The sequence below is a fragment of the Cynoglossus semilaevis genome, chromosome 14 (genome assembly GCF_000523025.1).
Source record: "Cynoglossus semilaevis isolate Cse_v1.0 chromosome 14, Cse_v1.0, whole genome shotgun sequence".
In the NCBI taxonomy this organism is placed as follows: domain Eukaryota; kingdom Metazoa; phylum Chordata; class Actinopteri; order Pleuronectiformes; family Cynoglossidae; genus Cynoglossus; species Cynoglossus semilaevis.
In genome coordinates this window covers 4,949,975-4,961,021 of record NC_024320.1, presented here as the reverse complement: position 1 = coordinate 4,961,021, position 11,047 = coordinate 4,949,975, and the positions used below count along the sequence as shown (strand labels likewise).

At 39.0% G+C, this 11,047-nt stretch overlaps 1 protein-coding gene and 1 long non-coding RNA gene across 3 annotated transcripts in view; both read left to right on the top strand.

Annotated features, from left to right (window-relative positions):
* LOC103389300 (leucine-rich repeat transmembrane neuronal protein 4-like) overlaps positions 1-4,703 on the top strand; it is a 54,053-nt gene extending 49,350 nt beyond the window's left edge. Inside the window, exon 3 of one of the 2 annotated variants that reach the window (XM_025062549.1) lies at positions 1,283-4,703. In XM_025062549.1, coding sequence (XP_024918317.1) covers positions 1,283-1,348 — 66 coding nt within the window. In that variant the 3' untranslated portion in view covers positions 1,349-4,703. The remainder of the gene's footprint in view (positions 1-1,282) is intronic. The other variant, XM_025062551.1, reaches the window with a different exon arrangement.
* A 4,952-nt stretch (positions 4,704-9,655) lies between these two features.
* LOC103389301 (uncharacterized) overlaps positions 9,656-11,047 on the top strand; it is a 13,074-nt gene continuing 11,682 nt past the window's right edge. The window contains exon 1 of the long non-coding RNA XR_522588.3: positions 9,656-10,164. This is a non-coding gene — a long non-coding RNA (uncharacterized LOC103389301). The remainder of the gene's footprint in view (positions 10,165-11,047) is intronic.

Sequence of the window (11,047 nt, the reverse complement as noted above, 5' to 3'; positions counted from 1 at the left end):
AAGACGACATTATTAAAGAAATGTGGTTTCACCTGTGGCCAGTCCCTCTGCTAAAGGTTAAATCATAATAAAAACAGAAAGACCGAGCTTTCTCCGCTCTGTCGCTCGCAGGCAAACCCTCTGTTTGACTGACTTTCTTTCTGTTGGACATAAGTTCACAGCTCCTGCTGCACAAATGTCAAAAAGCTCTCACTAATTGGCAGTGAGATTGCAGCAAAGCTGAGTGGAACAGTGGGAGGGATCGGAGGGAGGGGGGGGCACTGACTTTTAAGAAAGCTTCCAGATTATTCATTTCACCCTCCGAGAGGAAGATGAAAAAGTTTACTTTGGAAGAATACTGAGTAACAGCCTTTAAACACTGAAAAAGAAAATCTATATATTTTATAAGAGCATAAAAAGGCACAGAAATGAGTCAGAATTGAGGTTTGTCTGAAAACAATAATAGTTTAGTCAAAAGAAATACATTTTTAAAAAGTGTTCAATGTTTGAGCAATTTAAATTATGTAGAAAAACACAAGCTAAATGTAGCAGAATGGGGAATAAGTAGTTGAACATCTCAACAAATATGAGTTGACGAAAAGTCTACTAAAAAGTGATCAAAAACATTAATAATAATCAAACAAGAACAACTAACACAGACAAACAAAGATCAAAGCTGCTGCTGCTCTTTGAAGTCAGTCCACTCTGGATTAGACAAGTCTAGTTTAATTCAGTCTAGTTTAGAAAATTCTGACTTGGACTAGTCCATTTCAATCTAGTCTAGTCTAGTCTGTCAAAGGTAAACCTAGTATGTGCGTGAGTTTATCAAATCATGTTTGCTCTGGTAAGCTCCAACTCATGTTTTACATAGCCTAGCCTACTGTTCTTAAGACCATACTGGTTAACTCTATTCTAGTCCAGCCCAATCCAGTCTAGTCTAGTCTATTCTAGCCGAGTGTAATCTAGTCCAGTCCAGTCCAGTCCAGTCCAGCCCAGTCCAGTCCAGTCCAGTTCAGTTCTCTCTCTCTCTATATTGCCATGATGGGAGTTTTCCAGATGATTGTGTATTTGGTTGTTGGTTTAATTGCTGCCTCTCATTCTCACTGCTGGCAGCGTCACAGCTCCATTGTTGTTCTTATCAAATCACTGCACTGCCTAATTAACTTTGCATTGGCAGCACCGGGACTGTAAGTGGCACAGAGCAGCTGTTAAATGGCTCCAGATTCATTCTCCTCATTCTTATATTGTTATGTTCTCTCTCTCTCTCTCTCTCTTTCTCTCTCTCTCTCTCTCTCTCTCACAGAATGAATATACGTGTCCGCGGCCTCTGCCTGGCTCCTGGCTCGGTGACGTTCCAACTATCCATTAGTCCACCCCTGGACCAGGAAACAGGGACATTGGCGGAACAAAGACCACTCCCAGTGCCCAAGTTTCGGTATATAATGACCCTCCACACCTGCAGGCGCAGCAATGAGTAGACAGAGGATTTTTTTTTCTTTCTTTAAAAGGTTTGCTAAACTTTCTGTGTATTTCTTTTCTACGAGATTCATCAGACATTTGAGACGGACTTTGTTAAATTTATGGATGCTAGCAAATGCTAACGGATGCTAATCAGCAAGGTGCGTGTTAAATGTACACACTGTAATTACTATCTGTGTCCACTTAGAAAACAGAGTGAAAAAAGAAAATTAAACGGACCACAGAGCGTTTTTACGAGGCTGTTCAGTTTTCAAAAAGGAGAAAAACTTTGTAAATGAAAAACGACTGCAACTGCTGCACTAAGATGTGAAGGTTTACAGATTCCAATGCTCTTTTCTTTTAAAACTGTTACGACTACACTTTACAGCAGGGTTGGTGTGAATGTGGCTTGATGGAGCAGCAACTGGAGACGATGAGTTTAGTTTTTGGCAAATGTCTGTTTACATGAGGTTTGATTAAGTCTCATTAACCTGAGTGCGAAATAATAAGTACAGTTGGTCACAGTTCCACACTGGAGAAAAGGAGTAATCCTCCAAGTCCTTCATATACAGTATGTTCATCTGCTAGTCAGTAGGGGGAGCATGTCCTGAATCATTGAGACATGTTTGCAAAAATAGATAAAAAGCAAGATTCTTTTTTATGGTTTTTTTTTTTTATTATTTCAGGGCTACCATTTGGCTAACCTGTAGCTAGTTTGCCTTATTTCACTAGATTTTTGTGTTTCTCATGTTTTCAGAAACAAATCATTTTTTTAGTGTAATTGAAGCTATTTCATGATTACCTTTTTATTATTTAAATTGTTTTCTTTTTGCGTCTTTTTGACTTTTTGCATTTGACAAAGTGAATTGTGACTTTAGTTCAATTGTCTAATTCAGCGTAGTTATCTTCACTCTAGTTATCTTTAAGCTAGTGTTTAACTGGGTAAAACAAATGTTTGTTTATTTTTTATCTGTTTTGTTTTCCTCAGCTCTGACTTCAGTCAACTCTGGAGCTTTTTCTGCTAATTCTGCCATTTGAGTTCGTTTGGAGTCAGCAGTCATGTAACGTTGTGCTCCTCTGTTGCAGAGACAGAGTCAATATTCATTTAAAGTTCTGTGGAACAGATGTTCTTGTTGCTCATGTAAAAACTCTCCCTGTGTTTGATCATTTCTAGAAACCTCAGAATGGAAGTGAAATAATAATAATAGACGAGTGAACAGGAGAACAGCTAATGTCGGTGACGAGAGTTTGTTCGAAGCTATTTCTTCTTTTTTTTTTGTAACTGCCTTGTTTATAGTTGCAGTCAAATCTCTGACCTGCTTTGAATTAGTTTTTTAGCACAGAAATTTCAATCAGAAGCAAAACAAAGTGTCAGAAGACGAAAAAAAAGAGTTCTTTTTACTTTCTTTCTTCAGATGTGATGTTATTAACGTTGTACTTTATGAATCTGTATTTTCTGCCATGTTTCCAACACCAAATATTCCAAAGAGCCAATGGGAACGTTTGGCTCTTTAATTTCCAGGATCCAGGAATCGTGTTTTTTGTTCCTTGGAAAACAAAATGCAGGAAAAATGAAAATGAAGCCTCAACTCTTCTACTGTCCAGCAGTGCTCTTCTCACCATGTCCTTGTTTTTCATCATCTTTGTATCGTGGGTGTCTGTGGGAACAGTTCTACCGTACAGGAACTACAGCCAGTACCAGGAACTAAAGGGTTTCCATTGGACGGACTAGAACTTTAAATGATGTGCTGTCTGTCAGCAAGAAAAAAAAAGTTTCTGCCTGAGTGGTTGGACCATGAGGGGCTTGCACCACACCACTTCCTTATTGGTCCAAATTCAGGACTGTTTTATAGAACCATGGACTTTTAAATGATGGAGAAAATAGAAGGTACTGGTACTGTTGGGACTGTTTGGTTCCACACAGAGTCGGGACACTGGGAACTGTTTTTAAACAGCAGAGAAACTAATTTGTCTACTACTTCACTGGACCTTCACCCTTCAGACACTCTTTGGTATCTGCATAACAGTTCCTATAACAGTCATAGAAGTTCCATGTACTTTGTGCTGGAGTCACTGCTGACATGAACAAAACTTCTCACCTACAGAAGTCAGTCAAAAGTTAACTGTGAAGTCTGCGCTGAGAATTTTCTCTCTTTTTTTTAAACCCATGTTATTTTCTTCTCCTGCGTCTCCTTGGAAACTTGTTTTCCACTTTGTGTTTTTTGGGTTTTTTTTGTCCCTGAGATGTTGATGTCGATGTAGAATTTAAGTTTGTTCTTTCATCTTCATCTTTCTACAGCTGGGAAGTTTCTAATGTTGGTGTTTTTTCTCCTTGTTCTGCAGTTAATTTGGTTCAATCCTAAAAAAAAAAAAAAAAATTACTTCTTGTCATTTTATTTTGACTTTTAACTGTTTTATAATGAAAAACAATGGGTGAGCAATATGAGCTAGGAGAATTAAATTTGTTCATTAATCACCATTTTAATTGTGTGTGATGCTGCAGTCTGTTGGATTTTTGTGTGAAATCAGTTCTTTGGCATCGTGAGCTTTTGGGACTTCAATCCAAGTGGAGCGTCTCTTTTCCTATGTTTTTTCCTCATCAGGTCCGTTTCAAATCCCACATGTTCACTGCAAATTACCTGGCAAAATCCCTGCTGTTTTTCACACTGGGAAATGTATTAGGCAGAAATTTTACAGATGAGTTTCAGGCTCACGCTGGGTTGAGTTAATCCAAGGTGCCATCGCTTCTGCATTTGTGCTTTTTCCACGTCATCGGATAATAATTAGAAATGTAAGTCCCTTTGGTTGAATGACAAATTCATTCTTTCTTTCCACCAAATGATTACATCATAGTACAGGGGGTTCTCATAGAGAATACATTCAAATACATACCTGATTTAATGTGTACTACACATACTGATGTTCCACAGTCTCAGACTCTCACAGACTTATATATTTAACAAATGTGTGTGACATATTTAGTCTTTCTGATCAGCTATGAACGCACAAAGAAAATGTACAGGGTGAAGTAGAAAGTACTATGCCGCACTGATAGGGGGCAGTGATGTGCGTTGAGGTTCATGACTAACAATACTGAGCCCCATAGACACAGTGGGTAACAGGTGTACTTCGCTGTGTCCTCTTTTACGCACAGGATCCGGGGCGTGTCACCAATTAGAGGAATAATATTTAGATTGAAAATACAAAGACAAAATTAATTTGGTGAAAAAATGAATTTCTTAGAAAAAATATTAGGTCAAATTTATTCAAATTAAAATTTATCATAAGACAAATAATTAGATTAAGATTATTAGAATAGGAATGACAACGAGTATGGAACTAAGAAGAAACGGAATAAAAAGACAAAAAGCACTGTGTAAATGTGCGTCTCTCAGCAGAAGAAACTGTTTGTGAGCAGAAAAATATAGAAGTAAGAACAGCACATTCAAGGTTGACAGGAATAGAAGCAGATTAAAAAAACTGTATCAACCCCTGAGGGGCAATAAAGAGGAAACGAGTCAGGTATTGAACAAAGAACAAGGAATAGGGACAAGAAAAATGTCACGGTAATGAACCATGTAAATGTTTAGGTTAGTGGAAATGTTATGTTGTAGATATTTCCTGATAATTATACCCTTAAATGTTACCTTCAGTTTTACCTTGGTTACTGCCTTACTGTCATTGGTCCCTTAAATATTTCCCTTAGTATTAACTTAATTATACCTTAATTATTAACTTAATTATACTCTAATTATTAACCTAATTATACCCTAGTCATTAACTTAATTATACCCTAATCATTACTTTAATTATACCCTAATCATTAACTATACCATAATCATTACCTTAATATTACCTTATTATTTTAATTATATCCCAATCATTATCTTAATCATACATTAATAATACCTTAATTGTTGCATTAATTATACCCTCATGATTATTTTAATCATACCCTGATCATTACCTTAATCATACCCTGAAAACAAAGTTTATTATATCCTCATCGTTACCTTAATTATTAATCCCAGAATTACCACAATTATTACCTTACACTTAAAGTGTCTGGAACATAAACATATTTGCATATTTCTTCTAACAAATATCCCACCTTAAATATACTGTACATCAGCGATGATGGAAGCCTCACCCTCCAAACCGTCCACTGAAGCAAAATTCCCAAATTTCTGAGCCTGACAGATAAAGGCTAAAATGTTCTGTAATTGAAGAACTAAAACAAACAAATAATAAATATCAAATAATATTAGTCAAAAATGTGATTTTTAAAAATGTTTTGTTTCAGTGTCCAGCCCCCAAGGTGTTGTTCCAGAAAAATCCTGGCCCTCTGACAAATGTAGCTGGTGACCCCTGCTGTTGGCTTTGTTGGCAGGGTCGAGGGGGCGTCTGTGATAAGGTCAGGAGTTCTTGTTGGGTTCAGGAGTTCAGGAGGAGAACAGTCGGATGGACAAGGGTCACCGCTTTCCAGAGTTCTGCAGGAAAAGAAGCTGAAGAAGCCGGCAGCCGATTGTCAGACACTTCAACAGACACAGACAATGTTCTGGAGAGTTCTGAAGGATGCATACTCTGAAGAACTCCGAGACAACTGCAGTACACAGTGAGTAACATCCACTGGTCTTTGATCCTGACACTGAATTTCACAGACACATATGAGCGTTACAAGTATTTCCTTCTGTGTACTAGCCGATAGCAAGTACCAGCACAGAGTATCAGTATGTTTTCAAGTACGGCTCTGAATATTTGAATTTAGCATCAGGCTTATGCTGATGCTAGTCCGAGTATGTAGGGGAATTTACAGATGTATAAATGGATTTGAGTTAAGGTCTAAGATGCAAAAGAAAAAGAACAAAGAACCAGAACAGAACCAGAACACACAAGAACAAGAACCAGAGTGAAAAGAACCAGTACTGTAGTCCACCGTCACGTCGTATTATTTCTGATTACACACATGTAAATATCTCTGAGAGCAGTGGTGAAAAGCTGCTGCCTGCAGCTTTGAAGAAACACTCATTGATTTACTGAGAATTACAGAGAAGGGGAGGGGGCAACTCCCTGCAGACCCTGGGTCAGTCCAGGTCTGAGGCCTGCCTTAACCAGGCGCTGACCTGCCCCACACCTTCACACACTCCTGAGAAGGTCACATCAGGGGAGGAGGAATGTTCTCTGCATCCACAACAACTTCCTGCTTCCTGAGCTCCTAAAAACAGTCAGGTTCATCCACTGAGGCTGAAGTCACTGCAGACAATCAGCTCTGACCTGGTTCTAGATCAGGCGTGGGCAAACTTTTTGATTCGCAGGCCACAGGTGGTCCTAAAATTGAACAGGGGGGCCGGGTCAGGAGCAGACAGATAGATAGATTACATGTAAAACTCATGCATAAAGGATAATTAGCTAAAATGCTTTTATCATTTTCTACGCCATCTATTGGGGAAACATGGGTATTGCAGGGAAAAGGCAGAAGTATTATGATATTATAAATTATATAATTTGGAAAAGTTTGGCGGGCCGGATTAAAAAGCTGAACGGGCCGCATCCGGCCCCCGGGCCTTAGTTTGCCCATGCCTGTTCTAGATAGTCCAGACCCTAATGCAGTGGCTTCAGGTCTTTTCAGGTCCTCAATTTCTTTGTACCCTCGTGTTACAATGACAATAAAGACTATTCTATTCTATTCTGTTTCATAAAATGGGACTGTGGTGGAGGCCCAATATTAGTGAGGAAGATGTTGAAGACAGAGTCGACTGATGGAGACAATGAGGATGATGATGATGATGATGATGATAAGGAAGGGAAGGATGATGATGATGATGATGATGATAAGGAAGGGAAGGATGATGATGATGATGATGATGATGATGATGATGATGATGATGATGATGGGTTTGAACCGACAGTGTATGGTGGTCCAGCCAGCAGCAGATGGCTGCAGCAGATGATGTGGGGAACATGACTTCTGCTGTGGGCTGGACAGCCACAGCTTTTACTGCTCACATAAAGACTGAGCATTTGTGCAGTGATGGAGGTCTGATAGAGTGAACNCAGGAACTCTGCTCTCCTTAGCAGCTGCTGAGAATCTAACTCCCCTGCCCTGCCTCAACCCCCAACACACACACACACACCCTCAAAATGAACACACAGTAGTGAGCGGCAATGATCCTGATTGGACTCCAGTGATGAGCAGTTGTTTCTTGGAAACATCCGTGAACTAAAATGTCAGCGTTAATCAAGCTACAGTGATTCAGAGATGACTGAAGTCAACTGCAGACGGAGAGGGAGACTGAAGTGTTGTGTTTGTCCGTCAGGAACAGAAGGACATAAAAGCTCAGGAGGGGGCGCTCATTGATCACTTCCTCTCCCCACTCACACAAGCTGCCTTTCTTTTGTGTTAAATTCAGGACCCTGCTGTCAGACCTGTTCTCTGTTGACGTCACCTTGTTGCAGTCAGGTTATGGAACTCAGCTCTTTCGTCTTCTGTCGTCTTTTATTTAAATCTAAAAAATCAACATTATCTAACAAAGACTAAAACACACAAAGACTTGTACCCGCCCTGTGGGTGATCAGGATGTCCTCTAGATTCAGTTATTTTCCAGTGGAAAATAGATCCATCAGGTGGCAGTAATATCACAAAAGTCATGAGTTTATGTGCGTCAGCAGGGTTAGCTTAGCGTAGCCTTGGTGAAAACTGACTTACTAAATAAAAAGCTATATTATTATATTCATGGACAGCTGTTAACTTGCTGGTCCGCTTACACTATGCACTGTGCTAAATGCTAGCATGCCTGTTGCTAACTACATGCTCAGTGTCTGTTTCATAGTGTTATTTTCTCATAGCCAATAGAAAGTCCGCTACCAGCCCAAATGTAAAATAAAAAGTTCTGACCCAGTTAACAGGAGTAGTTTTATATAAAACACACCACTAGTAATGTGTACTTGAAATGTGTACTTAGCCCCACCTACAGGCCACAGAAGCTAGCTCTACCAGAAAAACTGAAGAAAACAACAGTCTTCCGCTTCATGTTATATTTCATGACTTTGCACTTTTGCAGATGTTATGGACTTACTTCCTGCAAACAATACATTTTTCCATGATCTTCTGCAGTGCAACATTATTTTTGTTGTCCTTATGCACATAGTTATTTTTGGCTTTTTTCTACAGATTTTTTCATTCACTTCCTGTCAAGAGTGTTAGTTTCAAGTGATGACTAGCTGTCAACATTCAACTCGATTGTATCTTTTACAATAAGATTGTTGATTTTTCACATGTATGATGGAGAAGATCCTGAACGCTCCTTCTCTAAACGTGTCAAAGTAGTTTTTGTTTCTCCACAGACTTCAGGTCAGAGTGAATCCAAACAGACAGACAGTGTCGTTGTCAGCTTTATCCAATTATTTCTGTAGCTTCGGATACTTATTCTCTGCAGCTGGCTTTTAACATTTTTTGCTACAGTCTATTTTATAATTGGTTTATAAATTAGCAACACATTGTGTGCAGACATTTTTAAAAATACCTCTCTGCAGAGAATGTTTTGATTACCACTGTGATACGAAGGTCTCAGGTTGATGAAGTGTGAACTGTCTGTCAGTTGTTCTGTAATTACAGACAGAACCTCCTCATTTTCACATTTCTGAGCCAGTAGACTTTCCAGTCATGTTGTTTATGAAACACAGACTTTATTTATACTAAAACTGTCCATTTAACTTAATGTGAATCTTTTTCTTCTAACTCCTCTCTTTTTACGCTTCACATGAGAATTATGTTTTTATTCATCCTCAGCCTTTTGTTGGACAAACACACTCTGGTCTTTTGTAAGCCATATATATCAGTGACGTGCAGTCAGGGGATTAAAAAAAAACATGATAAAAAGAACAAAGTACATTAAATAAATATTAATATTTTCCACTGATCTGTGCTAAAGATGCATTTTCAGTATGACTCCACACATTTTTGACATTTTATTAAGCAAAAATCAGAGAGCAGCACCCCATATCTGACCAATACAAACTGGGTCACATGACGAACGTTTCTGTTCCTCAGGATATCACCCATATGAACTTGAAATATCTGTTATACAGCAGGACTCTCTACAGTCTGTGTAATGTCTTTATTATATGTGCGAGATACTTGTTCCTGTTGGTCGTACAAGAAAAGTCAGCAGAAGAGGCATGCAGTACTCTGTCTCACCTCAAGGGGTTCTACGTGAACTGCCAGGTGCTCTCCAGCTAGCGTCAACAGGCAATCAACAGTCGGCGCAAAGCTAGAGCCAGTAGTAGGTCAAGAACAGCTCTGCCTGATCCAGCTGACTATGGATTGTATTTCAAGACGGAAACGTTTCTCAAAACTGGACTTCCGGTCCAAACAGAAGATGATAAGTGACGGAAGACCAACGCCGGAGCTAAAAGGTTAGCTTCAAACTACGGGACAGAAGAGTCGTTCTTTTCAAATGGAGTGGTACAAACGGAAAGACTGGCTGTGTGGCTGTCCTGTAAGAAGCCGCCTTTACTGCTTTCCTTGCCTTTTGTTCTCATCGAGTGATAGCGTCTGGACTAACTCGGGACTGTGACCTGAAACATTAGCAAAGACGCCTTAGCCAACATGAAAGATCAGCCACGCACATTCAAAGACAGATTTCCTTAAAAACTTTTGGAAATTCATGGACCGATTTGGCATTAGCGGAGCAACGGAGACTAAACATCAGCGTCCACAATGCTAAGGTAAGGGAAAATACCTTATTAATGCTACCTGTTTCCTAGCCAAACATGAGCTAGCATTTGGTGCTAACGATGAGAAGGCACACTCCTCTAATCGGGGCAACTATGTAGAACTGTTCCATGCTTTTGCCGAGAACAACCTTTGATTAAAGCACCAGAATTTAGTTTGAAAATTAACTGAATTTTTACTGAAGGTTAAAATTAAATTTGTGCTGCACCCATCTCTATACTTTAATTTCTTTACATTAAATTTGGGTTTCTTGGACACCAGAAGGGGGCTCTGTCCATTTCTGTAAAAGAAACGTTCTTTGTAGGACAAATATGTTCCTGTGTATATATATAATATAATGTAATGTAAAATAATATAATATAATGTATATAAAGAGGAATGCTGATGGATATGAAACATTACCAGGTGATCTTTTTGGTTCTTACAATTGTAAATCTGACTCCAGAGGAGTCAGTGCCTCACCAGCCATGAACCATGAATATATATATATATATATATATGCATATATATATATATATTATCACAGCTGTGTGATGACGTGTGGATCAGTGGACTGGACTCGTAGTTTAATGTCTTCTTTCTTTTCACCCCGGGCTGGTATACAGAAGTGTTATTGAGGACCAACTGTTTGGACCTCAGTCAAGAAAGAGATGGTGACATGAATAATGCATGTATTTGTAAGTGTGTGTGTGTGTGTGTGTGAGAGAGTAGAAGAGAGAGACAGAGAGAGAGGCTCAGAGAAGCAGCTGAAGCTCAGGATCAGCAGCAGAAACACTAATGAGACACAAAGATGATCACACTGAGACTGGTTATGATAAGTTAAAGAACAATATATATTATCTAATAATAATAATATATTCTATCTATAAATATGTA